At 46.7% G+C, this 26,353-nt stretch overlaps 1 protein-coding gene across 1 annotated transcript in view; it reads right to left on the minus strand.

Moving 5' to 3' along the window:
• Window positions 1–26,353, minus strand: part of LOC144752975 (E3 ubiquitin-protein ligase TRIM39-like) — a 51,734-nt gene that overhangs the window by 18,709 nt on the left and 6,672 nt on the right. Inside the window, exons 2-4 of the mRNA XM_078640784.1 lie at window positions 14,060–14,155; window positions 10,408–10,638; window positions 285–307 (exon numbers count right to left, since the gene is read on the minus strand). Coding sequence (XP_078496910.1) covers window positions 285–307; window positions 10,408–10,638; window positions 14,060–14,155 — 350 coding nt within the window. The remainder of the gene's footprint in view (window positions 1–284; window positions 308–10,407; window positions 10,639–14,059; window positions 14,156–26,353) is intronic.

Below are 26,353 nucleotides of genomic sequence, written 5' to 3' on the forward strand. Positions count from 1 at the left end.
CAATTATTTCAAGACTCAAAGGAGTTTTCTGATGACTCGCAGGGATTTAGGAACATTTAAGAGCATTTCCTGATGACACAGGGGAGTTTTCAAGGGACTTAAGTTTTCAGGGGAATCAAAGGTATTTTCTGAGGACTTAAGTTTTTTTTTGAGGAAACAAAGTGCTTCTATGAGGATCTGAAAGCTTCCTAGCACTTTGTGTGAGGTTAGTAGTGGCATTTACACACTGCAGCAGTGAGACCTGCACCTTACACACTGAGAGGAGGATAATAAACCAGCCTTACCTGCTTAGGGTGCTTCTGACATCCTGCAAAACAGAGAAACAATCACAGTGAAATCAGTTTCCAGAGAAGATGTTAAAGTTATGGCAGTATTTTTAGGAGTGACAAACTTCGATCTATCTACGATCAGAAAACAGTGACTGGGGCCACATGACACAGCACATTCTGTGGCATCGCATGACCAAGCACAAAATGTGACATTCTGAATAACGTCAAATGACACAGCAGAAATTGATATTCTGAATGGTAATGACACAGCACAGAGTCATTCTGAATGGATTCACAAAACACAGCACATTCTGATATTCTGAATGGAGTCACTTGACACATTTTATCATGTTCTCAACAGGGTCTCATGCATGGACATCATCTAGGGATTGACAGGGGACACAGCAGGCGACTCCTGGATTGCCCCTTGTGACCCCTGCAAAAACAACAGTTGATGGACAGAATGCAGAACAATGTCATACATTCACCCCAGTACAGAGATCTGAGCCTAAATCCATCGTTTTTTTGCACTCCACACCACCCCAGTTCAGACATGGCCATATGCAAATCCGCCTTGACCCTGTGCCTCATGGCAACAGTCCAGTCCGAACTGCCAAGCCATGTCTTTCCTGGACCGGAATCAAGCATCCAAGGACCGGTTTCTGGCTATCAGCCGTCTTCAGCCAGGATAGCCTGACTCCAGCGGTGTGGAGAGCATGGGACTCACTTCTGAGCATACCCATCCCACTCGAGGTGACAAATGCAAAAACAACAGTTGATGGACAGAATGCAGAACAATGCCATACATTCACCCCAGTACAGAGATCTGGGCCTAAATCCATCGTTTTTTTGCACTCCACACCACCCTGGGTTAGACACTGGCTATATGCAAATCAGCCCTGTCACTGCTTGTATGAGCCCTGGCTTAAGAGGTAGTAAAATCAGTGCCAAGAAGACAGAGGCAGCTCGCCCTTATGAGAGTTGTCCTCCACCTTCTTTTTCTGCCACTTTTTTATTAAATTAACAGTGAATAATCTGCCAGAAGTCCTTGTTGTAGATCCTGGTGTACCATGTTTTATTATACTAACAGCATTACAGGTAACGGGCGTTGCAGGAGTAAGAATGAACAGCAGAGATACTAGAAGAGTAAGGAACGAAGAGAAGCATTACTAAAAGAGTGTCATGAAGGAGTAGTTAAGAGCCGAAGGGGGAGAACAGTGCCCAGCAGGATGAGGTGCAGCCAGAAGGGGTAACCCGCAGGAGGAGCTACAAGGAGGGGGTACTAGAAGAGTGCCCTGCAGGAGGAAGTATGAGCAGAAGGGATAGAAGAGTGCCGAGAAGGAGGTACAAGAAGGGGTACTAGAAGAGTGCCCTGCAGGAGGAGGTACTAGTGGTGACGCAGTCAGAGGGGATATTTCCTCATTAAATGATAGCCTAATCCCTGGATCACCAGAACTGGCTCCTAACCCGGTAACATCTAGATTAAGGGCGAGAGGTCAAAAAGTAAAGCCAGTCCTGATTCGCCCGAAAAAAACCCACTACCCCAAAAAAGTCTAGGGTTTCCAAACTGAATTGTGTAGTTATGGTTAGTAAGACTGTGACTGTTGCAGACATACACGACACCGGGGAAAAGGCTGATAGTGGTATAACCCACAACGTTCAGTGTGATGGAGCAACACTGAGTTGTAGTTTGGTCGGGAGAGACTTCTGGGGGAAACTATAAAGCATGATGCAAATGTTGCTGGAACCGATCATGCTGAAACTTACTGGGGTAAAATCCAGCCTCTAGCTCCTGGAATCTTCCATGATGAATGGCAAGCAAACATCGGTTACAGCTCCTCCCAATATAGTAAATCCACCTTCTACTAGTGGGAAGACTAAGCCACCTAGTATTAGCCCCAACCTGATTGTTCCAGCAATAAATACATTAAGTCCCCCAGTCCTTGATGGTGCCACTAAAACCACTTCATTACAGCCAAGTACAAGGAGGGAAATGCCTATATCTGACTCTCAACCAAGACTGGGCGAGGGTATCAGTGCGGCCCCTCGTCCCGTAGTCATTGATTTACCTCCGGAAGTGACCCCATATGTGGTCGTACTGGGGCATGCTCCTGTTCTCCCTCTTGGGGAGACAGAGAGCTATGAACAGTTATTGAACAAAACAACATATTGGCTTAATCAAAATACTCTAGGAAGGATGAGTGTTGCCAGTAACATATTAATGGTACGGAGGGTTAGCTGGCTGGCAGTACAAACAAAATAGGGAGTGGTGACTGCATTATTGTTAACTTTGATAACCCCTCTAATGCTGGCCAATTACCGACTAATGGTCAATGCGACCAGCGAATTACTGGAACGGCAATTGAATTACTCCCATTGGGTTTCTTTTACAGGCCCGCCTACGGGAGGGGCCTGGCACGACTCCACCAGGGAGGCAATTGGCGTATGAGAGATAATTCAAGGGCAAGATTCCTCACTAATTATCCGCCTCCTAGGTTACAATATATTAATTTCAGTAACCAAGGTATGAATGGGTTCGGACTCCCAATCCAAAATAGAATTGAACCTCTATTGGGTGTAGAGGCCTGTGACTGACTTAAGGCCCCTGAAGATCAGGGAGGGGGGAGACCTAATGACCTGGGAGTTAAAGAAGTTAGCCTGGGTAAGAGAAGTTCTAACAATGTCATTTCCTGGAATATTGCAGGTTTAGCTACCAAGATGCAGGATTATAATTGGATCCCTTATATTAGGCAGTTCCTGATAATTTGTCTACAGGAAACTTGGTCGGTTGAATGTAACCATTTTTTAGAAGGGTATAAGACATATTATGTTCCAGTAACTGCAACCATCAGGGGAAGACCCAAGGGGGGCTGGTTATATTTATCTCTGTAGCGCTAACTTGTAAAGTGTGTAGAGTACCATCTGCCAACCCTGGCATTCTTGGTTTAACTTTTACAAGGAGAAAACTGTTCAGTTGGTCTGGTAAATTTTTATAACTCAGTTAATTCATGCTCAGATTCTAGTCATCTATCTGCTTGGAATGTTTTTATTAGCTTGTCAATGAATCATAGCCTGCATAATCTCATGGTCATCCATGTGGTGACCCCCAAACTAAATGTATCCTAGATCTAAACTTTTCACGATCTCATGGTTTACATTTTGAACACTTGATTGAGGGGGAGTTTTTTAATGATATGTTGAATGATCTGGATGTGACACCCACCAGGGCATTGATGGACCCTTCCAAACGATTCGAGACACCTACTTTTAAGGGTCATGGGAAAGGAACATTTATTGATTATGTGTTAATTTCACTATCTATGCAGACTTTCGTAGATTCTTTTTAAATTGAGGAGAGTGAATTTAGCGATCATAATCCTCTTACTTTGTGACTGCTAGGACCATGGATAGCTAGGGAAGGGCCGAACCCTAGTCAGGGAAGACTAACCACAACCGATGGCAGGCGCAGACTGAAATGGTCTAAGATATTAAAGTAATGTGTGCAGACGAAATTACTACTTGCACCCAAGGAGGCTTACAGCACATGAAGGTGCTTGGGGCATTTCAGTCACTCTCAGACAAGGTCAAGAAGTTGTTATCTGCACCAGCCAAAAATCAAGCTAATGTGGGCCCGAAGTGGTTTAATCATGATTGCTCCAAAGCAGCCAGCAATCTAAGGGTGGCTTTAGCAGCCAAACCCAGGGAACAGGCTAATGTACAATTGTGTCGGAAGGAATATAAATCAATATTAGCTAAACGTAAGGAATCCCTAAGGGTAGAGGCTTGGAATGAGTTATTGGACCCCAAAACTCTAAAGAATAGTTCTAAATTTTGGGGTGTAATGAAAAAGCCTGTTCTTGTCCAGGAGACCGGTGACGGTCTTGAATGCCATATACCCAATGGGGATTGGGAAGCACACTTCGAGCAATTGTATGACTGCCCTCTGGAAGAAACTGCCGGCCCAGCACCTGTCGATAATGGGAAGATAATTAGAATTGACAGGAGTGAAATCCTTGAGGGTATCCTGGGACTAACAGCCGGGAAAGCACCCGCACCAGAAGGGATCCCCCCGGATTTATTTAAGTCTGAGCCCTCTTTTTGGTCACCCATCTTGGAGTCTATTTTTAACCCTGCAGTGCAATGTGGATGTCCCGAATCTTGGGGGGTCTCCACAATTGTACCGGTTTTTAAAAAGGGGACAAAGGTAGCCCACATTGCTATAGACCCATTTCACTTATTGATTCCATGGTGAAAATAATAGGAAGGATACTACTGCAGAGATTTTCATCCTGGGTGGAGGAAAATAACATCATGTCCATCTCCCAGTATGGATTCTGCAGTGGTTGTTCAACAACTACCCAATGCCTTAACCTTTTTTTAATTTTAGGTAAATACACAGTGGCTCACAGGGGCACCATCCACCTCGCCTTCATGGACCTGTCCTCAGCTTTTGACTGTGTGAACAGGCGGAAGCTGTGGCAGTCCATGAGGGCGAAGGGGATGGACAGTGGTATTGTTGACTTCCTAGTTGACCTTCACAGCAATACTAGAGCTAATGTTAGATTTTCTCAAGATCTGAGCGTGACAAACAATTTTAATATCAGAAAAGGAGTCCGACAAGGATGCAATTTGGCTCCTTTCCTTTTTAACTTTTATATTAATGACCTGGATAGAGTTTTACAGGAGGTGTCGGCTGACTGTCCTAGAGTCGGTCGTCGGGGTATTCCAGTCCTATTATATGCGGGAAACATCCTTTACAACGCAACTTTTACCACGCAGTGCCTTTACGACGCAACTTTTACAACGCAAACCATTACAACGGATTGCGCTGGGGGGCGCTCTACGATAGGGAATAGGTTTAATGTACTATCCAACACCTTCCCTACTATCCACGGGGACTGGAGTTGGAATAGTAAATTAAACTATTCACTATCCAGCGCCCCAAAGCACTATGCGTTGTAATGGTATGCGTTGTAAAACTTGCGATGTAAAAGCATGCGTGGTAAAAGCATGCGTTGTAATGTCATACATCCATTATATGCAGATGATGCAGTACTCATATCGAGAACTGAAAGGGGCCTCCAAGCTCTTTTAAATGCTTTTAAGTCTTTCATGACAGATAGGGATTTAATGATTAATAATTCCAAATTATTTGTCATGCAAGTAGGTCAACAACCCAGAAGAACTTTTTATTTAAAGTAGATGAAGCAGTTATCCCCACATCAAAGACGTTCTCCTATCTCTGGGTCCTTTTTGATAGTAAATTAAATTGGGGCCCGCATCTTCTTAAAAAGAAAGGAGAACTGGTCAGGGTGAATGCATCTATTTTTAATTTTGCATCCAAATTGGGGAAAAAACCAACCGGCGCCATGCTGCAATTATATAATGCCAAATCAGTGGCCACGGCTGTGTATGGCAGTGAAATATGGGGGTATGTCGCAGGAGAACAGCTCCAGATTGCGGAAAACTCCTTCATGCAGCGTCTCCTGTGTGTCCCCTCGGGCACGTCCAATCTAGCAGTCTATGAAAAATAAGGGACACAATATATAAGCGATATTTTCTCCCTACGTCCACTGACCTGTTGGATAAAACTTTGGCTGAATCCTGATATTCCACTGACACACTTGATCGTGAAAGATTGTTTGTCTCAGGATAAGGCATTGGCTATCCCATGGGTGAAATACTTGAAGTCTAGTTTTTTCAAATTGGGGCGTGCCGAACTGTTTGAAAATCCTAGTAGCATTGTTAAGGGGGACCTGGAGGCAACGAAATTGGCCTACCTCATGGATAGGAAGACCCAGAGGGAAGCCATAGAAATCCAGAATCTGAGTGTCAGAAAATATGTTATGCTGAAAACATCTGCATCTATTGAGCCTTATTTAATGGGCTCTCTGACCTCTCACGAAAAATTTTATTGACTAGATTCAGGGTGAACCTTTTTCATCATTTGCTTATTAAGCCAAGAACTACTATTTTTAGTACAGTTGCAGCTCCCTGCGGCTGCAACGGAAATTCTCTGCAGGATATGCTGCATTTTATATTTTTATGTAGCTTTTATGAATACCCCCGAAACGCTATCTGGTGACACTTTTAAGGAATCTTAATTTTACCCAGATCAGACCAGCCCTGATGTATTTACAACTTTTGCACAATGACAGTATTCTCCATGTCCTTGAATTCCTAAAATCAACTCTTAAATACAGAAAATGCATGGATTTGTAATGGTCTTTACTCAATGAAATTTCTTTATGAATTTGTTGGCACAATATGGATAAATTATGTATTTTTCTGGTTTTAATGAAATGATGAAATTATACTCTTGCACCTCTGTATCCTGTTATGATATGTATTTTAAAGAATTATGAATTTATTGTATTATTGAACCTGCACTTTTGTGGTTTTGAACAAAAACCGAAATAAAGTTTTATTGATGATGATGAATCCCCTGCAGGAGGAGGTACAAGGAAGGGGTACTAGAAGAGTGCCCCGCAGGAGGAGGTACAAGGAAGGGGTACTAGAAGAGTGCCCCGCAGGAGGAGGTACAAGGAAGGGGTACTAGAAGAGGGCCCCACAGGAGGAGGTACAAGGAAGGGGTACTAGAAGAGTGCCCCGCAGGAGGAGGTACAAGAAGAAGGGGTACTAGAAGAGGGCCCCACAGGAGGAGGTACAAGAAGAAGGGGTCCTAGAAGAGGGCCCCACAGGAGGAGGTACAAGAAGAAGGGGTACTAGAAGAGGGCCCCACAGGAGGAGGTACAAGGAAGGGGTACTAGAAGAGTGCCCTGCAGGAGGAGGTACAAGGAGAAGGGGTACTAGAAGAGGGCCCCACAGGAGGAGGTACAAGGAAGGGGTACTAGAAGAGGGCCCCACAGGAGGAGGTACAAGAAGAAGGGGTACTAGAAGAGGGCCCCACAGGAGGAGGTACAAGGTAGGGGTACCAGTAGAGGGCCTGCAGGAGGAGGTACAAGGAAGGGGTACTAGAAGAATCCCCTGCAGGAGGAGGTATGAGCAGAAGGGGTACTAGAAGAGTGCCCCACAGGAGGAGGTACAAGGAAGGGGTACTAGAAGAGGGCCCCACAGGAGGAGGTACAAGGTAGGGGTACCAGTAGAGGGCCTGCAGGAGGAGGTACAAGGAAGGGGTACTAGAAGAATCCCCTGCAGGAGGAGGTATGAGCAGAAGGGGTACTAGAAGAGTGCCCCACAGGAGGAGGTACAAGGAAGGGGTACTAGAAGAGGGCCCCACAGGAGGAGGTACAAGGTAGGGGTACTAGAAGAGGGCCTGCAGGAGGAGGTACAAGGAAGGGGTACTAGAAGAGGGCCCCACAGGAGGAGGTACAAGGAAGGGGTACTAGAAGAGTGCCCTGAAGGAGGAGGTACAAGGAGAAGGGGTACTAGAAGAGGGCCCCACAGGAGGAGGTACAAGGAAGGGGTACTAGAAGAGGGCCCCACAGGAGGAGGTACAAGAAGAAGAGGTACTAGAAGAGGGCCCCACAGGAGGAGGTACAAGGTAGGGGTACCAGTAGAGGGCCTGCAGGAGGAGGTACAAGGAAGGGGTACTAGAAGAATCCCCTGCAGGAGGAGGTACAAGGAAGGGGTACTAGAAGAGTGCCCCACAGGAGGAGGTACAAGGAAGGGGTACTAGAAGAGGGCCCCACAGGAGGAGGTACAAGGTAGGGGTACCAGTAGAGTGCCTGCAGGAGGAGGTACAAGGAAGGGGTACTAGAAGAATCCCCTGCAGGAGGAGGTATGAGCAGAAGGGGTACTAGAAGAGTGCCCCACAGGAGGAGGTACAAGGAAGGGGTACTAGAAGAGGGCCCCACAGGAGGAGGTACAAGGTAGGGGTACCAGTAGAGGGCCTGCAGGAGGAGGTACAAGGAAGGGGTACTAGAAGAATCCCCTGCAGGAGGAGGTATGAGCAGAAGGGGTACTAGAAGAGTGCCCCACAGGAGGAGGTACAAGGAAGGGGTACTAGAAGAGTGCCCCGCAGGAGGAGGTACAAGAAGAAGGGGTACTAGAAGAGTGCCCCGCAGGAAGAGGTACAAGGAAGGGGTACTAGAAGAGTGCCCCGCAGGAGGAGGTACAAGAAGAAGGGGTACTAGAAGAGTGCCCCGCAGGAAGAGGTACAAGAAGAAGGGGTACTAGAAGAGGGCCCCGCAGGAGGAGGTACAAGGAAGGGGTACTAGAAGAGGGCCCCACAGGAGGAGGTACAAGGAAGGGGTACTAGAAGAGTGCCCCGCAGGAGGTGGTACAAGAAGAAGGGGTACTAGAAGAGGGCCCCACAGGAGGAGGTACAAGGAAGGGGTACCAGTAGAGGGCCTGCAGGAGGAGGTACAAGGAAGGGGTACTAGAAGAGTGCCCCGCAGGAGGAGGTACAAGGAAGGGGTACTAGAAGAGTGCCCCGCAGGAGGAGGTATGAGCAGAAGGGATAGAAGAGTGTCCTGCAGGAGGAGGGAGAAGAAGAAGGGGTCCTAGAAGTGTGTGCTGCAGGAGGAGGTACGAGCAGAAGGGAGGCTAGAACGTGCCCTGCAGGGGAAGGAGGTACCGGCAGAAGGAGTACTAGAGGAGTCTGTATAAGTGGAAGCGATCTAAGAAATGAGATCACAGCTGCCCAGGAAGGACAAAGAACTGTGACCACCTCTTGTGCTGTTCTGGACATTTAAAGCATCTGCTTGTTTGAAGCTCCGGCCAGTTACTGGATTCATTCATCCCAACATGGGGTGAGCTGGTGGATTGAAGGGGCTGATATGGAGGGATGCTCTCTGTCACCCTGGGAGGGATGCTCTCTGTCGCCCTCCGAGGGATGCTCTCTGTCGCCCTCCGAGGGATGCTCTCTGTCACCCTGGGAGGGATGCTCTCTGTCACCCTGGGAGGGATGCTCTCTGTCGCCCTCCGAGGGATGCTCTCTGTCGCCCTCCGAGGGATGCTCTCTGTCACCCTGGGAGGTATGCTCTCTGTCATGCTGGGAGGGATGCTCTCTGTCACCCTGGGAGGGATGCTCTCTGTCACCCTCCGAGGGATGCTCTCTGTCACCCTCCGAGGGATGCTCTCTGTCACCCTGGGAGGGATGCTCTCTGTCACGCTGGGAGGGATGCTCTCTGTCACCCTGGGTGGGATGCTCTCTGTCACCCTGGGAGGGATGCTCTCTGTCACCCTCTGAGGGATGCTCTCTGTCACCCTGGGAGGGATGTCCTGTATGTTCTCTGTCACCATCATCTAGTGCCCTTTACATGGAGCTACTTCTCTGGAAGCTTCTTGGCTGTAAACGAATCAACCTATCTGAGCAGAGCATCACTGTTAAAGTGACAGCGTATGACCACAATAAGGAGGTTTATACCTCTAATCCCACCCTAAACCATATTGGTGAGGAATTTGGTTGCCGTTCAGGGTGTCAAGATAATACAGTCATAAATCACATTTCTTTTGCTGCCGGGCAGCAATTTGCGGACATTCATTTCGCACACTCTTTAATATAACCAAGGGTTACCAGTCATATTAAATTGTCACTAGTCTTCAAACGAAAGAGTTTTCTGTGGCAATCTCTATCTTTACCTGGGGTGACAAAAAAACAGTGAGCTGCCAATACCTATTCCAGATTCCTAGTTATATAGCTGTTCACCCAAACAAGAGGTTTGGTGACCACCTATATCAGGAGAAAAGTAACCGCATTAGAAAAGAAATGTTTTCCAATTTCTTAGAAAAGGAGAAATTTGGTTTCTTTCCCATTCTCTCAGGTGTTGTCTCTCATTAAGCTTTCCATTTCTATCTAACTTTTAACACATTTTGCTCCTTGGTCTTCATATATTATTTACTGTCACTGGAATTGCTTGGTGTTTTGCATTCTCCCTAATAGATAAAATACATAAATAATTTGTATATAGATGGGTTATTAACTTGTATATCACACCGTTAATGGTCACTGTACATTTCACAGTCTGTATATTGAGTTGGGCTCATAGCATCAAGTGGGACAATGTAAATTATCCATGTCTGTATATTGTGTGCGTCTCTCAGAGTGCGTGGGGTCACTGTGCATTGACCCAGCCAGGAGATCATATGTGTTCCACTCAAACATTTAATGCTGCACACAAAATATGAATATTTCACTTCCTTCTTCTGTTTTATTTCCCAAACAGTATCTCACCTTCAGGAGTTCCCACGCCGGCGCCTCACACTTCTTTTCTATCTCCGTTATCAGGGCCTTGAGAGCGGTGATTTGATTGGACAGTTTGGTGATATTTGCATTTTCTATCAGTGTCATTTTCTTCTCCATCTCCTCCAGTCTTCTGTTCAGTGCTTGCTCATTTTCTTTCAGAAGCTGCTGCAGCTTTTCAAACTCCGATTCAATTTTATTTTTCTCAGTTCTTAGCTTGTTCTGTCAGAAGCAAAGAAAAGCTGTTTAGATAATAAAAAGCTTTCTACAAGCCATCTTTAGAGTTGGAGTTCAGGAAGAAGGTGGTGAGGTTGATAGATCCTTCAAAAATCATACCACGAATGTGCTTTTCCTAATTTCTGAACTGCAGCCTCTTACTACCTTCCCTTCTACCATCTTCTGTCCTTCTAACATTCCTGCCCTGCCCCTTCCCTGAGGCACCTCATGAACTGTAGAGAGGTCAGAATTCGTAAAGCTGCAGAGAAGCTCGTTCCATGGAGAGTGCAAGGAAGCGAACCCACTGCAGGCAGAGATGCTCGATCCATGGAGCGAGTGCAAGGAAGAGAACCCATTGCAGGCAGGGACGCTCGATCCATGGAGCGAGTGCAAGGAAGAGAACCCACTGCAAGCAGGGACGCTTGATCCATGGAGCGAGTGCAAGAAGAGAACCCACTGCAGGCAGGGACGCTCGATCCATGGAGTGAGTGCAATGAAGAGAACCCACTGCAGGCAGGAACGCTCGATCCATGGAGCGAGTGCAAGGAAAAGAAACTACTGCAGGCAGGGACGCCCGATCCATGGAGCGAGTGCAAGGAAGAGAACCCACCACAGGCAGAGACACTCAAAGACCCAGACACGGGCTGAAGTCAAAAGATGATGTAAAAGGTGGGCCAGGAAGTTTCAGCCCATTTGGATGGAAGACATAAGATTTGGGGAGTGCTGGCTGCCCCTGTTCTGCCAGCACAATGGATGTGTTTGTCCAGAAGGAGGCGCTGAGGGGGTGTCCTACAATGGCCCTCATTCAGTGTGAAGGAGAATCACTGATGTGGGAATTTTACATTCAAAATCATTCATTACCAGACAAATCAATGTTTCTGAAGGTAATTCAGGCATTTCTGTAAAAGATGAGTGATGAGATTGGTTAGACATCTTGTCCTATCCAAAGATATGAGGCTGTGATTTATCAGGTGAGGTATGTCACACTGTAGCTTAGAGCAGGATCCTGTGTGTTATCAGGTGAGGTATGTCACACTGTAGCTTAGATCAGGAGCCTGTGTGTTGTCAGGTGGTATGTCACACTGTAGCTTAGAGCAGGATCCTGTGTGTTATCAGGCGAGGCATGTCTCGTCCCAGTAGGAATAGGAGGTTTCAGCAGTGGAGGGAGTGGCGTTTCTCTTGCGTCACCAAAAATGACTGGTGTCACACATTTTGTGGAGTCGGGTATGTCTCCACTGCTGGTTGGGGGTTGTGCTACTGTACGTGTCACTAGTTTACAGGTAGAGCGTTGTGCTCCTGTGATGTGACACCAGTCCTGGTCGTGTTGTGCTCTTGTATTGTGTCACTAGTCCTGGCAGAGGGTTGCACCTCTTAGCTCACTCCTTGGTAGAGGTTTGTGTCCTTGTATTGCCAGTGCTAATAAGGAATGTGTTCCTGTGTTGTGCAAAACTGTAATGTTATAGCTCCCTGAAGCCCAGAACAGTACCTGTTTGGTAACCTACAAAGGCGTGCCAAGCGTGCCCTCATAACCCAGATGACACTACTTCCTGTGTCCTTAGTTAGCCACCTAAAGTGGTGGAGGCAGTGTACCCAGTTTTGTGGAACATTAGTTATGACCAGACCTCTTTCCTGTGTCCGATGAGAGTACAGTCTACTGTACTGCTATGTTGTGAGCCCCAGACCCTTGCACTAACCTTCCGTGTGCATGCCCATTGCATGTAGGTACGGTGGATGTGCAGCACATGTGTGGTAATAGGAATCTCCAGGCCCAACTCATGAGGTCGCACACTGTGGGGCACACACTGCAGACTTAACCTAAACCTCATGTCGCTAGGTACGCGTACACACCTGATCATGATCAGACCTGCGCACAAGATTTATAATCGTCAAATATGAATGGTAAATTACAGACAGTTGTTTTTGTTATTGGTAACAATACGTATGGTGATATATTTGCACAATTAATATGATCTTGAGTTCCCATTGGGACATTGACATCGAACCACAATTCTATAGTATGTGTAATGCTATTATTATATACTTGTACCCCATCAACGTTCTATATATACCCGTATGAAAGATATTATGTACACTCACTATTGTCAAGGATCTATGTACAAACCTCTGAAAAATCAATAAATGATATTAAAACAATAAAATTGCACTAGTTACTGATGATTAATTAGACTGTTCCAGGGAAACCTTGCAACGAGGCTTGAGCAGAACAAAGAATGCCCAAGGTCAGTGGCTGATGCTCAGCTGTGCCCATGTAATCTCTAGAATTAGAAATGTATTTTTTCTGAAAGAGGGACTGTACATGTCCTGAAACGTGTAAAGATTAGAGGGCATTTGGTTTATATGAATTATTCGTGGGCTAAAACGCATCCACACAATGCTGGAGCTTCCATGCTCGCTTTATCACTTAGATGAACTCTGTTGAATGTTCTGTGGTGTGATGATATATATACAATACTGTAGAATGATTACATTGCTAAAACATTGGTTTAGGAAGGGCTTTACACCAGGCTTGCTCAGTCTGATGGATGGATAGATAGAGAACTCCAGATCAATGCATACACACATCCACAGAAGTACACACTCATACAGATGCACACATTGATGTGCAGACTCACACACAAACCTTGTACAAACTCACAGATGGATATCTTCAGTCCATGCATGCACAGACCCATAGAGACACACATCCATACATATATACTAACACACAGATGCATATAAAATCTCACGGATGTATAACTTCAGACTTATGCACACATGTATTTGCACACTCACAAATGCCACTAGATCTTGTGATATACAAGCCCATAGGCAGGCATTCACATATGTAGGTACAAACTCACAGCCAATAAATACAGACTAAAGCATACACAACCCTCAAACACGCATTCATAAAGAGAAGCACATATATTTGTATACTCTCGGGCTCAAAATCTAGATATGAATATGCAGACACACACACATGCAGTAGTCCATGCAGAATAAACAGACAGATATAGGGACGCGCAAACATGCATGTACTCCCAAAGATAACTCCAGGACCATCCATACATGAACACATATTTAGACACGTACACCTAAGCGTGAAGAGGCTCACATACTCACAGACAGATATTGCCACACCACTGCACACATACTCTAACACACACCATGCACATGTGAGTATGCAAGTACTACCTTAAGGTCAGAAGAGTAATACTTGATTTAATGTTTTTTTAGGACGAGCCCTTGTCAGATTTCAGCCCCAATATCCAGGTGCAGTGACTCCGGTCAGTATATTTATCTGGTGGGGCCCATGACCCAGTCTGTAGGGCGACTCATCAGCCTCTGTGTGTCTTGAACTTGAAGAGGCCACACAAAGACATTGGCACAGACATATACAGACACAGCACTCACTGCAGCCACTCACCCTCATGGTTTTATATTGATCCTCTTCCTTGAGTTTAGACTCCAGAAAATATACCTCCTCTTTCTTCAGGACAAGCAGCCACTCTTGAAGTTTCACCTGTAGGGATGAGAGTGCAACAAATAAAGATATGTAGAGTGTGGTCTTAATTACAAAAAAAGGAGTCACTACAGTACCTGCCACACATGTCCAGACTGTACTTACCAGTCATCATTAGTATTGTAAGTACCAGCCACACATATCGGGATTGTCAAGTCAGAGAATCTTATATAGCGCACATATCACCGGTAGGTCTCGTGGCGCATGCGGAGATTCCAGTGACTGAGGGTCATATCCAATTCCGTTATTTCTGATCAAGCAACCACGTTTTCAATTATTTGCGGAAACGCTGGTTATCCGCAATAGACAGAAGATGAAACAGCAGCTTGTTCCAGAGATGAGGGGCGAGGAAAGAAAAAGATCGACCATTGCGTACGGTGCGGACTCGTAGTGGGGTAAGAAGAGATTTTGAACTGGACCTTAGTGTTCTTTTTGGTTGATATCTTCTGAGTTTTGTTCGCTAAATAACCAGGCCGAGTGCCATAGATACTTCTATGAGTTAGGCACAAGATTTTAAAATGACCTCTTGAAGCCAGTGGAGAAACCTCAGACTAGGGACTGAGGGAGATCCTGGAGGTAGATTTAGGATCAATCTGGCTGCAGTATTCTGCAAGATTTGCAGTTTAGAAAAGAGGTCTTCATTTAGGGAGGCTAATAAGGCATTCCCATAATCCATGCGGCTTACAATTAAGCCCTGGACTAGTGGCTTTCTGGCTTCAATAGGTAGCCATTTAAAAATCTTACGTAGCTTCGGCATGATTCCATACAAAGTACCCAGCACAAGATTGACATCAAGCTATCCATGAAAAATCATGTCAATCGTTATTCCAAGGTTGCAGACTGCTTGTTTTGGGGACGGGCATGGGCCCAATGCCTGAGGCCACCAGCTGCTAGACCAATACTCTTCGGCCCTGCCAAACAGAATAATCTCGGTTTTACTGCTGTTTAGCTGTAATTTGTTGTCGCCCATTCAGCTATTAATGTGGGTCAGACAGTTTTTAAACCGGATCATTGTATCTGTAGGGTCAGGACCAAATATGATCAACAGCTGAGTGTCATCAGCATATGACACTATCTCGAATCCATAAGACCCGATTATCCTGGCCAGCGGTGTTACATAAAGATTAAAAAGGATAGGTCTGATGTGAGCTGTTTTCCATCTTATCTGCACCATCGCTTGGTCTAATGACATATTACAAATCTCTGTCAATTTTGTTATCGACAGGGTTGCTAATTGCATGAAAAAGCGAGGGGAAAGAGGATCAGCTGGGGAGCCTGATTTGATCTTAGCAATAGCTTCTGACACCTGTTCGCAGGTCACAGTTTTAAATTCAACCAGCAGAGGCAACAATGGTTGACTCTTCGCAGCTGAGTGCACATCAATATTGTTGGCATTGTCCTGGGGAAAAGATCAATAAATAGCTTTAACCTTTTCGTCAAAAAAGGAGGCTACTCTATCGACCCATTCTTGTGTGGGGGGGAAGGGTGCGCTAGTTGGCCTGAGGAGTGGTAAACTCCTTCAGAATTTTATATAGCTCTTTGCTGGAATTAGCAGCATTATTAATCCTCTCTGTTAAATAAGACTTTTTAGCCTGTTTAATATTATTTAAATAGGTACGGTGGATTTCTTTATATTTGGTTCGATCTATAGTAGTTTTGGTTTTCCTCCAATGCCGTTCGGCAGTTCTACTGGACAATTTCTCGCTTTTTAATGCAAATGTAAACCATGGAGATGCTTTGCCTTTAGTTTTGACCCTTGACATGGGTGCTACTGTGTTCAAAGCAAGAGGTATGGCCTCTTCAAAGGCCTTTGTTGCTTGATGTACATTATCTGTATGTAGTAAGGCTTACGCATTAAAGTGGGTAGAAAAGGATGTAGGGGTGACTTTTCGCCAGGGCCTAATTAAGGCACAGTTATTATCCTGGCTAGTTATTGGAGCATCCAAATGAAAGCCACATTTTAGCAGATGATAATCCGACCAAAGTAGAAGTAGGGGTTGCTCAACTGTGAGTTTAGTGGAGTTGGTGAACAGTAAATCCAAGGTAAGTCTGTCCTGACCTACTACCAATTGCTCCAGTCCTAATGTCTGTAGTGAAGTTACCAATTGGTCGGTATCGAAGTCCTGTGATAAATCCGCATGATAATTAAAATCTCCTACGACTAATTTCCCAGATTTACCAGATATTACAACACCCTCAGACCCCGCCCTCACAACCGTACCAACAAAGATGGCACACGACGCTGGGAGCCGCTGTCACGCCGACACAGTGGACTCGCTTATGGAGAGATATCCCCAAAGTGTATCGCAGCATCCCGCAACAAGAAAACGCATACAAGGTAATGACACAGTGGTATTACACGCCTCAGCGCTTGCATAAAATGTTCTCCTCCTCCTCTCCCGGCTGCTGGAGGTGCCATCATGTGCCTGGGGATTTCTTGCACATCTGGTGGACCTGCCCCCTGATTGTCATCTTTTGGAAAGAGGTCCTGAGCCACATAAGACGGGTCCTGGGGTTCCCTTTGCCTGATGCCGCTAGTACAGTGTTGTTGGGAATCAAACCTGCCGATCTGCTCGCCCTGACCCGATGTGAATGGACTATATCATTACAAATGCTAGGTGCTGCCAGACAACTCATTGCCCTGTATTGGAAGAAGGCGGAAGCCCCCCCCCATTGCTGCATGGTTTGGGAGACTTTGGCAAGTCATCACTATGGAATTACTCACCGCGAGATTGCAGTCTCGCACTACGCGCTTTGAGAAAGTGTGGCAGCCCTTGGTGACCTATCTGTGCAAAACTGAACACGCAAGGAGCATGCCTCCTAGGCTGATGGTGCTGCGTTTAGTAGATGACGCTGTGATCCCCTTTACCCCACGTAGTCCCACGAGATGACGACCATGGAGACCGGACTGTGCTCCCTGAGGTGTGCCACGAAGACAGGTCCTCCCCGGGCCCTCTGGTTTCCCCTCTCCTGACTTTCTCTTTTCTGTCTTTCCCTCTACTCCCTCCTCGCACTATTCTTATTATTCTGTTGCCTTCCTTTAGGGTTCTGGTTGTGTGTTGGATCGTTCTGGTCTGCTAATTGTTTCGGTTTGTCCTCGGGTGGATGCCCGCTCTTGCGGGCCTGCTCCTAAGAGCAGGGCCGGACTGGCCGTGGTGGGCACCGGGCGTTTCCCCGGTGGGCTGCTAGGGTGGGGGCCGGTTTTGGGCCCCTGAGGTGTAGTTTTTGTTACCGTGGGCCGGCAATATCGGCACCCTGTAACAAAATCGGCCGAAACTGGGCCGTGCAAACTGCTCGGCAGCACCCCCCCTCACCCCAGGGAGGGCCTCCTCAGCAGTTTGCCAGGGCCGGTTTCGATTCCCAGTCCGGCCCTGCCTAAGAGTGGTGATACTCAGGCATGGTGGGCGGCACACACTACTCTTGAACGCACCCGGCCCGCTAAGGGTTCGAGCGGACTGTTGTGTATGGCCTGAAGTGCTTATTGACCACGTACACACAGGTTATTATTGCAAAAAGTTTTTGTTTTTTTTGGACGCGGCCGGCCCACTGGGGGTTGTAGGCTTATCGCTGTGTAACTGTCACCTTTTTCTCCTGCGTGCCCCCTTCTGGGGGTAAAATAAAAACAGACGTTGAAATAAAATCTCCTACGAGAATGAAATTATTTGCGCCTAGAACATAAGGCGCAATGAGTTCCAGTAGAAGGTTTACAAAATTAGCTTTTTTGGCCTTGGGGTCTGTAAACTAAAGCCCCTGTCCGTTTTACAGACGACTGAATCATAATTTAAAAAATAAGTATTCCTGCTTTGTGAGCACAGCCCCAAGTATCACAGACAATGATGTCCCTTTTTAGGTCTCGCTGAGCCAACGCGCATGCGTTGCTCTGCGAGAGTTAAGTAAGGGGCTTTCAAAAGTGCTCCCAAAGGCTGCAAGCCGATGAGGTACAGTGCATGTGCGCCCGGCGCGCGCACCATTTGTCAGCCTGCAGCCTCTGAAGAGCACTTTCGCGGCCGCTTTGAAGTTCTCAGTGAGCCGCGTGGCCACTGAGAACATCAAAGAGGCCGCGAAAGTGCTCACCATTTGCCACCCCCTCTCTTATCCCACTTCCTGCTTGTTACTCTTGCCTCTCATCTGCTCTTTTTCTACGTTTTTCTATCCCCTCTGAACCTCTTTTCACTTTTTTCTCTTGCCTTTGGTTTGCTTTTTCGCCCTTCTGCATCTCCGCTTTCCTGTGTACACAAATTACTCGATCCATGGATTCAAGTTTTGCAGACAGTTACTTTTGTAGATTACATTGGGCTGCAGAGTCTACTCGTACTGTGGACTGTGTTTAAAGTTATGGCTAGGAGTAACCAAAGGACGTGCAAAAACACCTACAAACTTGAAATCTTGCTAGTAGTCTAATCTATTGTGTGCACAGTTTTACATCCTGCAAAGCACATGACTACTGGTTCACGAAAGTGATATGCTTTGTTGGGATTGAACACCTCCCCTATGTCATTGGGTGTAGTGGATGGGATTTTTCCATGGGGAACAATTTGTGTACATTTGCCAAAGTTTCTCATATGGACTGTCTATAAGTCTGAAAAATATGTAGCTAACCAGCAATGGGCAAACCACGTGCACACGCACTCATTCCGAGGAGTATAAATGGAAAACTGCAATCATAGATGCGCTTGCGTACTCTTGGGTTGTTGTTTTTTTGTGTGAATCAAAAAAATACTGGAAATCTGTACTGTTCCTATTGATAAAATGTTTAGTGTTTTTTTACATTTACAAACTTTTAATAAACGGGTCCCTCTTTGCTTCCACCTTCAGTATAAACGGCAAATGCTACACTGGATTTAGGAATGTATGTATGTATGTATGTATGTGTATGTCCATGGATTTGTTAACATGATGTTAGCGAAAATATTGCTAATCTGTGGCTGCTGCTACTTAGTTGTGAAATCTTTACTGCTTTGAATTGCCGGTTCGATACAAAGGCGTATTTGGGATGTTTTCAGCCTATTATGTTAACTTCTGAATGGTGGCTACAAAGCCCCCGCAGCGCGGGGGATGGGGGCTCCAAGCGCCAGAAGCCCTCTCAGCCCGGTACCCAGGTTTGAGAGCTTGAGTGAGTCCGGAGGGGGGCCTCTCAAAGTATTTTGCAGGGGGGTACGCCCTCAAGTTTCATTACGCCACTGCTACAAACTGCTCTATAGTGCAGATCATGACCATGCCAATTTGTACATAGGAGGTCGAAACACCAGCGCCACAGTCCGCGCTACAGTAAAATGTCAGTGCTTCAAGGGGGTCCTGCTAAAACTGCATTTCGGATTAGCATTCGTTTCTCTTATTTACGCTTCATTTTAAAGTCTGATTTGTTTTGCTTAAACAGTTCTGTTTGTATTTAGTTAGACTGTGTAACATAGCGCTTGAAGGGCTGCGCCCCTCACACTGACCTGTGTGAGTACTTACTGACCCAAGGGGACAGCGACAGCTCTGCTGCCGGTGACATCTACCTGCCTCTCTCACACAGTCTCTGCCCCTCTCTCTCTCCCTCTCTAGCTATTCATCTCTCTTATTCACCCTGTTTCCCGCTCGCTCTCTCGTACTCCCTCTCTTTCGGTCACTCGTTCTCTCTTTCACATAGTCTTGATCCTGAGCTACATGTGTGTCATGTGTGTCTCTCTTCCTCTCATCTTTCTTCTCTTCTGCTTTCTCTATTCTCTCTTTAACTCTTGTCTACTTTCTCGTTCTCACCCCTCTCTTCATTGCTATTTCTCATTCTTTCTTTTTTTCACTCACTCTCTCTCCCTCCCTCCGGCCCTTCCCCTCTCCCTCCCTCCATCCCTTCCTCTCTCCCTTCTTTCCTACTCCCTCTCTCCCTCCCTCCCTCTCTGTGTCCCTACCTCTCTGTCCCTTCCTCTCTCACTCTCTCCTTCCCTTCTCCTCTCCGTCTCTTTCTCTCTCCCTCACTTCTCGCTTCTCGCATTCAACTGCCTCGGATCATGTGTTAAATTTTTATAAGGTGAAAGCAAACACAAGTTGCAGTAAAGCGTGCCTTCTCCAGTGATTGAGATATTATAAGAGGTTCCCACATTCCCTCTTCTCGTTTGATTAAACTGCAGGTACTGAATGTATCAATGAGATGTGGGATCCCTTCATGTTAAATTGCATCTCTTTCCAAACTTCCAAACACCTCTGGCAAAACACCTTTAAGGTCCCAGAGGCGAGACCTATTGGCTATGCCAATGCTTGTTTGTACCGGTTCTTGCCTAGAAGGATCAGAATCCCTGGTCCATGGAGACAAGCTTCATCACTGGCACTTACTGCAACTGGACATTGTGCACACATTATGCCCAAAGCATGGAAACAGATAGACTTGACACTAAAGAAGAAACGTTATCCTAGAGACAATATCAAACATTCCAAAACAACACGAAACCAAGTGGAAATATCAAAGCTAACACATTTTATAAACACAATAACTGTGTATGAGCCTAACACAGCCACACTCCAACTAGTCGACAACACCCTCCTCCTTAACTACAAGAATGACCCCTGACCCCCTGGTTCTCTCTGCAGCCTTCGACACAGGCGACCAGCTGGCCCTGATCAACGCACAAAAAACACGATGGAATTCAAAGACACTGTCTTGAAATGGATCACATCCAACCTCACCAGCTGACACCAGTTCATGCAAATAGGTTGTATACAATCACAAGCATTCCCCGTCTCCTGCAGAGTACTTCAGGGCTCCTTCCTTCCTCTCATCATCTTTAACCTCTCCAAGGGACCTCTCAGATCCATCCTCACAGACAGCAGCATCAAGATCCATCAATATGCAGATGATGCTCAACTCTACCAAAAAATTTTCATCAACAACATCCTGCAATCTTGTCAACTAATTTACTAAAGTTAAACCCCACAAACTGAATACTTCCTGTATGCCAACAGTTAAAAAAAACAAGCATTTACAATGCAATAGGTCTCAATGTTTAGAGCTATTAGTATTGTAAATGATATACTTTTTTATAATGTTGTTCTTTTCTAAAAAGTATACAGTATATATTAATAATTATGCACCATCAGAATTTAGATAAATTAGTGCCTGATAAGTGAATATATTGCTGATGTTTTAAAGATTCATAAAGAGTCAGAGGCGGTTGCTCGACCTGGGCAAATGAGATGACGTCACAGGGGCAGACAAACGAGGGAAGAAGAGGAGACTAACAGACTCCCCTGCCGCAGGCCCACAATCAAGAGTGGCAGTAGACAGGCAGCAAAGCAACACGCACACAAAAACACTGTGGATTTCAGAATGGGATATATCCAGGGCCACTGGAATTATGCGTTCCGCGGCCACGTCATTTTTCCGCATAATTATGAATTTCCGCATTTGCCACATAATACATCATCTACTGTATAATCTGCAGATTTTAACACAAAAATTGTTTCTAGCTCAAACAGTTCAAAAGTTACTAAAAACGCTGCGACATGGGTTTGTGCACAGTGGAAAGCCCCTTGCAAAGGTTAACCAGTCCTCTTTCTGTTCCTTTTTTCATGATTTGGTTGTTAAACGTGTACTAATGAGAGGAAATCTCAGTATTTCCAGGTGTGAAAACTACAAAAAAATGAAGTACTAGTATAAGAAAATGTGCCCCATTATGCTGCATAATTTGCCTTTACTTGCTGCAAAATGTAGTAAACCCTGCTGCATAATTTGGTGCTTCCCTGCCACATAATTCCAGGGGCCCTGGATATATCCAATAGGAATCCAGACAGACATTCATCTAGTGTATGTCCTGTGATCTACTACGTCCCCACCTCTGTCTTTCTCTGGATCCCATCCTCAGTCTGGAGCAGGCGATATGGCAGTACAGCCGTGTAGGGATAGAAAGGCAAATCCACATTTAGCGGCCATATTTGCTGTGTGTCTAGGAGAATGTAAGTATGTGTCAGCATGCATGTCGGCCTAGGTCTGTGGGTGTGTATCTGTCTATTGGTTACCGTGATATTTTCTGACACATTTTGCCAGCATGGTGACCACCCCTGGAATAATAACACTGGCATATTGTGATCATCCATGTCAGTTGTGTTTTAGAACAACAATAACAACAAATATTGTCTGGCATAAATATAATTTAAAAAAATATTACTTCACCGAGTGTAGATTTTATATTACGAACTTCAAAGAAGTTATTTTTTGTAAACACTACTTAGGGAATTCTACTTTGTCAGATGATATTCTGATACCATACCTCCATGGCCGAGTGATGGCCATTTTATGAATTGTGGTGCACGTCCCTAAAATACTAATGATCGTTCTTGGCATAATGGTGGTTAGACCTGGCATAATAGTTTCTTTCCAGCTCTGGCATAAAGGTGGCCCTGTACATTGCAGGCATTCTGCACTTACTGTATGCATTCTTGTCACTTTAGTGGTCATCTCTGTCATAGTAATGGCAATCACATGCATAATATTTAGCCCTGCTGTCATTATGGCGACTACCACTGACAAAGTGCCTTGGTCTCAAGTTGAACCTCACTGTGGAAATCAAAAATAGGCCACCACCAGACTGAAGTTTATTGTGTCCCAATTTGCAGAAGGGACCGGGCATGACAGTTTCTGCTGTAAGTTTCCTATTGGAGAAGGAACGTATCTGGAATGCATGTGTCTGATCTCTGACTGACAGCGGGACAAAAAAACACAATGGACGGGAATGTGGCCCCTCAAAAGTGCCAGAGGCTGAGATCAACGTACACACAATGAGGAACAAGAGGTACAAGGTTACAGGGATGCAAAGTGGACATGGAGAGAAGTAAGGGAGCAGTACAGGAATGTGCATACACAGAGAAACTAGGACACTGGGAGACAAGGGAACACACGAAGAAATCGAAGGGAAACAGACGCACAATCCTGCTAAACGATACTGCAGAAGAAGAAAACGGCATGTATCAGCGAAAACTCACACTTCAGCAATCCGACAGAGACACCCAGTCATAGCAACGGCAGATATGCGTTTCAATAAAATACAAAGTACGGTAACATAACAAAACAAAACAAGGAAGTCACTGTTACTCACGAGCCCAGCATTATTTTGTAGCAGCCTCACCGGAAGTCAGGCAAAGTCGCCTGTGACGGGGGCGGGGCTGCGTCCGGACCGGAAGAGAAGGCGGAGTGAAAGCATCTTGCGACGCCAGAAGGAGAGCAGAGTCCCTCAGAATTGACCTGGTAAGTTGAAAAGGGCTGGGGGGGGGGGGGACTCGGTTCCCTCGTTGTGTGTGTGTGTGTGTTTGTGTGCTTGTGTGTGTATGCATGTGTGCGACGGCAGGGGAGAGGGGGGGTGCACTCGTGTGTGTGCGCGCGTGTGTGTGTATGTGTGCGGGGGGGTGAGTCTCTCTGTATGTATGTGCGTGTCCGCTTGTGTGTGTGTGTGTGTATGCGCATGCGTGTGTGCTTCCCAGGAGACAGTGCCTGGCCACATCGCTCGTTCGCGTGCGCGTGTCAGTTTGAAATCGCCTCCAAGGCGATGCGCGCGGCCAGGATTGTCTCCTGGGAAGCACACACGCCGACAAAAGGTTCTCGGCGGAGACGCGCGGCTAGCCGAGACCTAAAAACCAGAGTCAAGACTGTTTACCCCGACCCGCGACACAGACCTCTCCTTCAAGCAACACATTGCTAAGAGGACCAAGAACGCCTGGTTCCAGTTCTCTTGAAGAAAGTGAAGATGTTTCTCCTGGAAGACGACTTCAGAACAAACGTACAAGCCATCTCCCTCGGGGCAAAGACAAGGCCCTGGTCTCCCCAACACCACCCTAGCACCCCTGAAAGGGAGCATACATGAACCGGCGCAGCTCATCAAGGGCTTGAAGAAATCATATCACCTGCGCATTAAAGGACCCACACTGGCTCCCTCTTCCAGCCCAGATGACCTTTAAGATCATTTGCATCACTTATAAACCCAGAGAGGAGAGCGCCTACTGACACTACCTTCTGACTCGGTGTAGTATGTCATATCTGGGCTCCATCTGACTGTATGTGCAGGATGCATGTTTTGGCACAATGTGTGTAGCGCTGTATTACAATTATCAGGGCATCACAATGCGGTCAGGCTCAGGTACCCTCAGGCCCAGGTCTATAGGATGCAGTGCTTAGGAACATGTGAGGTGAGGTTCCCAAGTGCAGTGATGGGGGCCTCGGCGTGAGTGAAACGCTTTCTATTGTAGAGTGAATCAGTCTAAGTTGTAGTCAGTGCCTACAGTCCCCCTTCACTGCTCCTCACACCCCCCGCCCTCCATTAGAATATTTTAAGGTCAAGTGAACAGTCTGGATTTCATATCTATCCTGATGGAAGGAGCGATGGTTTGTGGTTCACTCTCAAGTTCACTGGTTCCCTCCAAAAGTCTGGGGCTAACTATGACTCTGGCCGGACAGTTGGATTGGAGCAAACTATACTAGGACAGGATGTAAACTGTCCCCTTTTACCTTTATGGAGCTCTGCACAGCACTGAAGAGAACGCTGAAGGCCAGAGGCGGGAATGATGGCCGTCTCCCTTCTACAGGAGGCGCTAGACCCCCTGGACAGAGGAAGGACCTCTACTGAAGAGAACGCTGAAGACCAGAGACGGGAATGATGGCCGCCTCCCTTCTACAGGAGGCGCTGGACCCCCAGGACCGAGGAAGGACCGCTACTGAAGAGACACTGAAGACCAGAGACGGGAATGATGGCCGTCTCCCTTCTACAGGAGGCACTGGACCCCCAGGACCGAGGAAGGACCTCTACTGAAGAGAACGCTGCAGACCAGAAACGAGAATGATGCCGTCTCCCTTCTACAGGAGGCGCTAGACCCCCAGGACTGAGGAAGGACCTCTACTGAAGAGAAAACTGAAGACCAGAGACGGGAATGATGGCCGTCACCCTTCTACAGGAGGTGCTGGACCCCCAGGACCGAGGAAGGACCTCTACTGAAGAGAACGATGAAGACCAGAGACGGGAATGATGGCCGTCTCCCTTCTACAGGAGGCCTTGGACCCCAGGACCCAGGAAGGACCTCTACTGAAGAGAACGCTGAAGACCAGAGGCGGGAATGATGGCCGTCTCCCTTCTACAGGAGGCGCTAGACCCCAGGACCCAGGAAGGAACTCTACTGAAGAGAACGCTGAAGACCAGAGGCGGGAATGATGGCCGTCTCCCTTCTACAGGAGGCGCTAGACCCCCAGGACCGAGGAAGGACCGCTACTGAAGAGAACGCTTAAGACCAGAGATGGGAATGATGGCCGTCTCCCTTATACAGGAGGCGCTGGACCCCCACGACCGAGGAAGGACCTCTACTGAAGGTCCCAGGAGGTGGACTGAATGCAAGTAGAGGGTTCAGTGTTCAGCAACTTGAGGTGAAGCTGAAGTTGAAGTTGAAAGGATTTATTAAGCTCTCTAACACCCAACGGTTTCTTGGCGCTAGCGAGGTGAGGAGGCCGAAGACTCTGAGCCTGTGATCTTAAGCCAGCCTGACGTTCTTTCATCCTTTGAGGGATCCCCAAAGCCTGTGTACTTCATGCAACAAATGCTATAGGAGAAATGCACTTTGGGCCTAATAAAGATGCAAGCCTGCCATGCCTGGACCCTGCACTTCCCTCTGTAGCTGATAAACCCTGCATTGCTGGTGAGTCATCAGCATCAAACCCCTCGTGACCCCGTGTGCTCCACAATGCACCAATCCAGCTCTTCTGCAACACCTTCTACTGTCTTCAATGAGCATCTGAGCCTGTGTGCTACACCCTGCATTACTGCACTGCGTCTGCTGCGTTGAAGAGCATGTGAGCCTGTGTGCCAAACCCTGCATTACTGCACTGCGTCTGCTGCGTTGAAGAGCATGTGAGCCTGTGTGCCAAACCCTGCATTACTGCACTGCGTCTGCTGCGTTGAAGAGCATGTGAGCCTGTGTGCCAAACCCTGCATTACTGCACTGCGTCTGCTGTGTTGAAGAGCATGTGAGCCTGTGTGCTACACCCTGCATTACTGCACTGCGTCTGCTGTGTTGAAGAGCATGTGAGCCTGTGTGCTACACCCTGCATTGCTGCACCTCTTCTGCTGTGTTTGATGACCATGTGAGCCCGTGTGCTACACCCTGCATTACTGCACCTCTTCTGCTGCGTTGAAGAGCATGTGAGCCTGTGTGCCAAACCCTGCATTACTGCACTGCGTCTGCTGTGTT

This window comes from Lissotriton helveticus, chromosome 5_1 (genome assembly GCF_964261635.1).
Source record: "Lissotriton helveticus chromosome 5_1, aLisHel1.1, whole genome shotgun sequence".
Taxonomy (NCBI): Eukaryota; Metazoa; Chordata; class Amphibia; order Caudata; family Salamandridae; genus Lissotriton; species Lissotriton helveticus.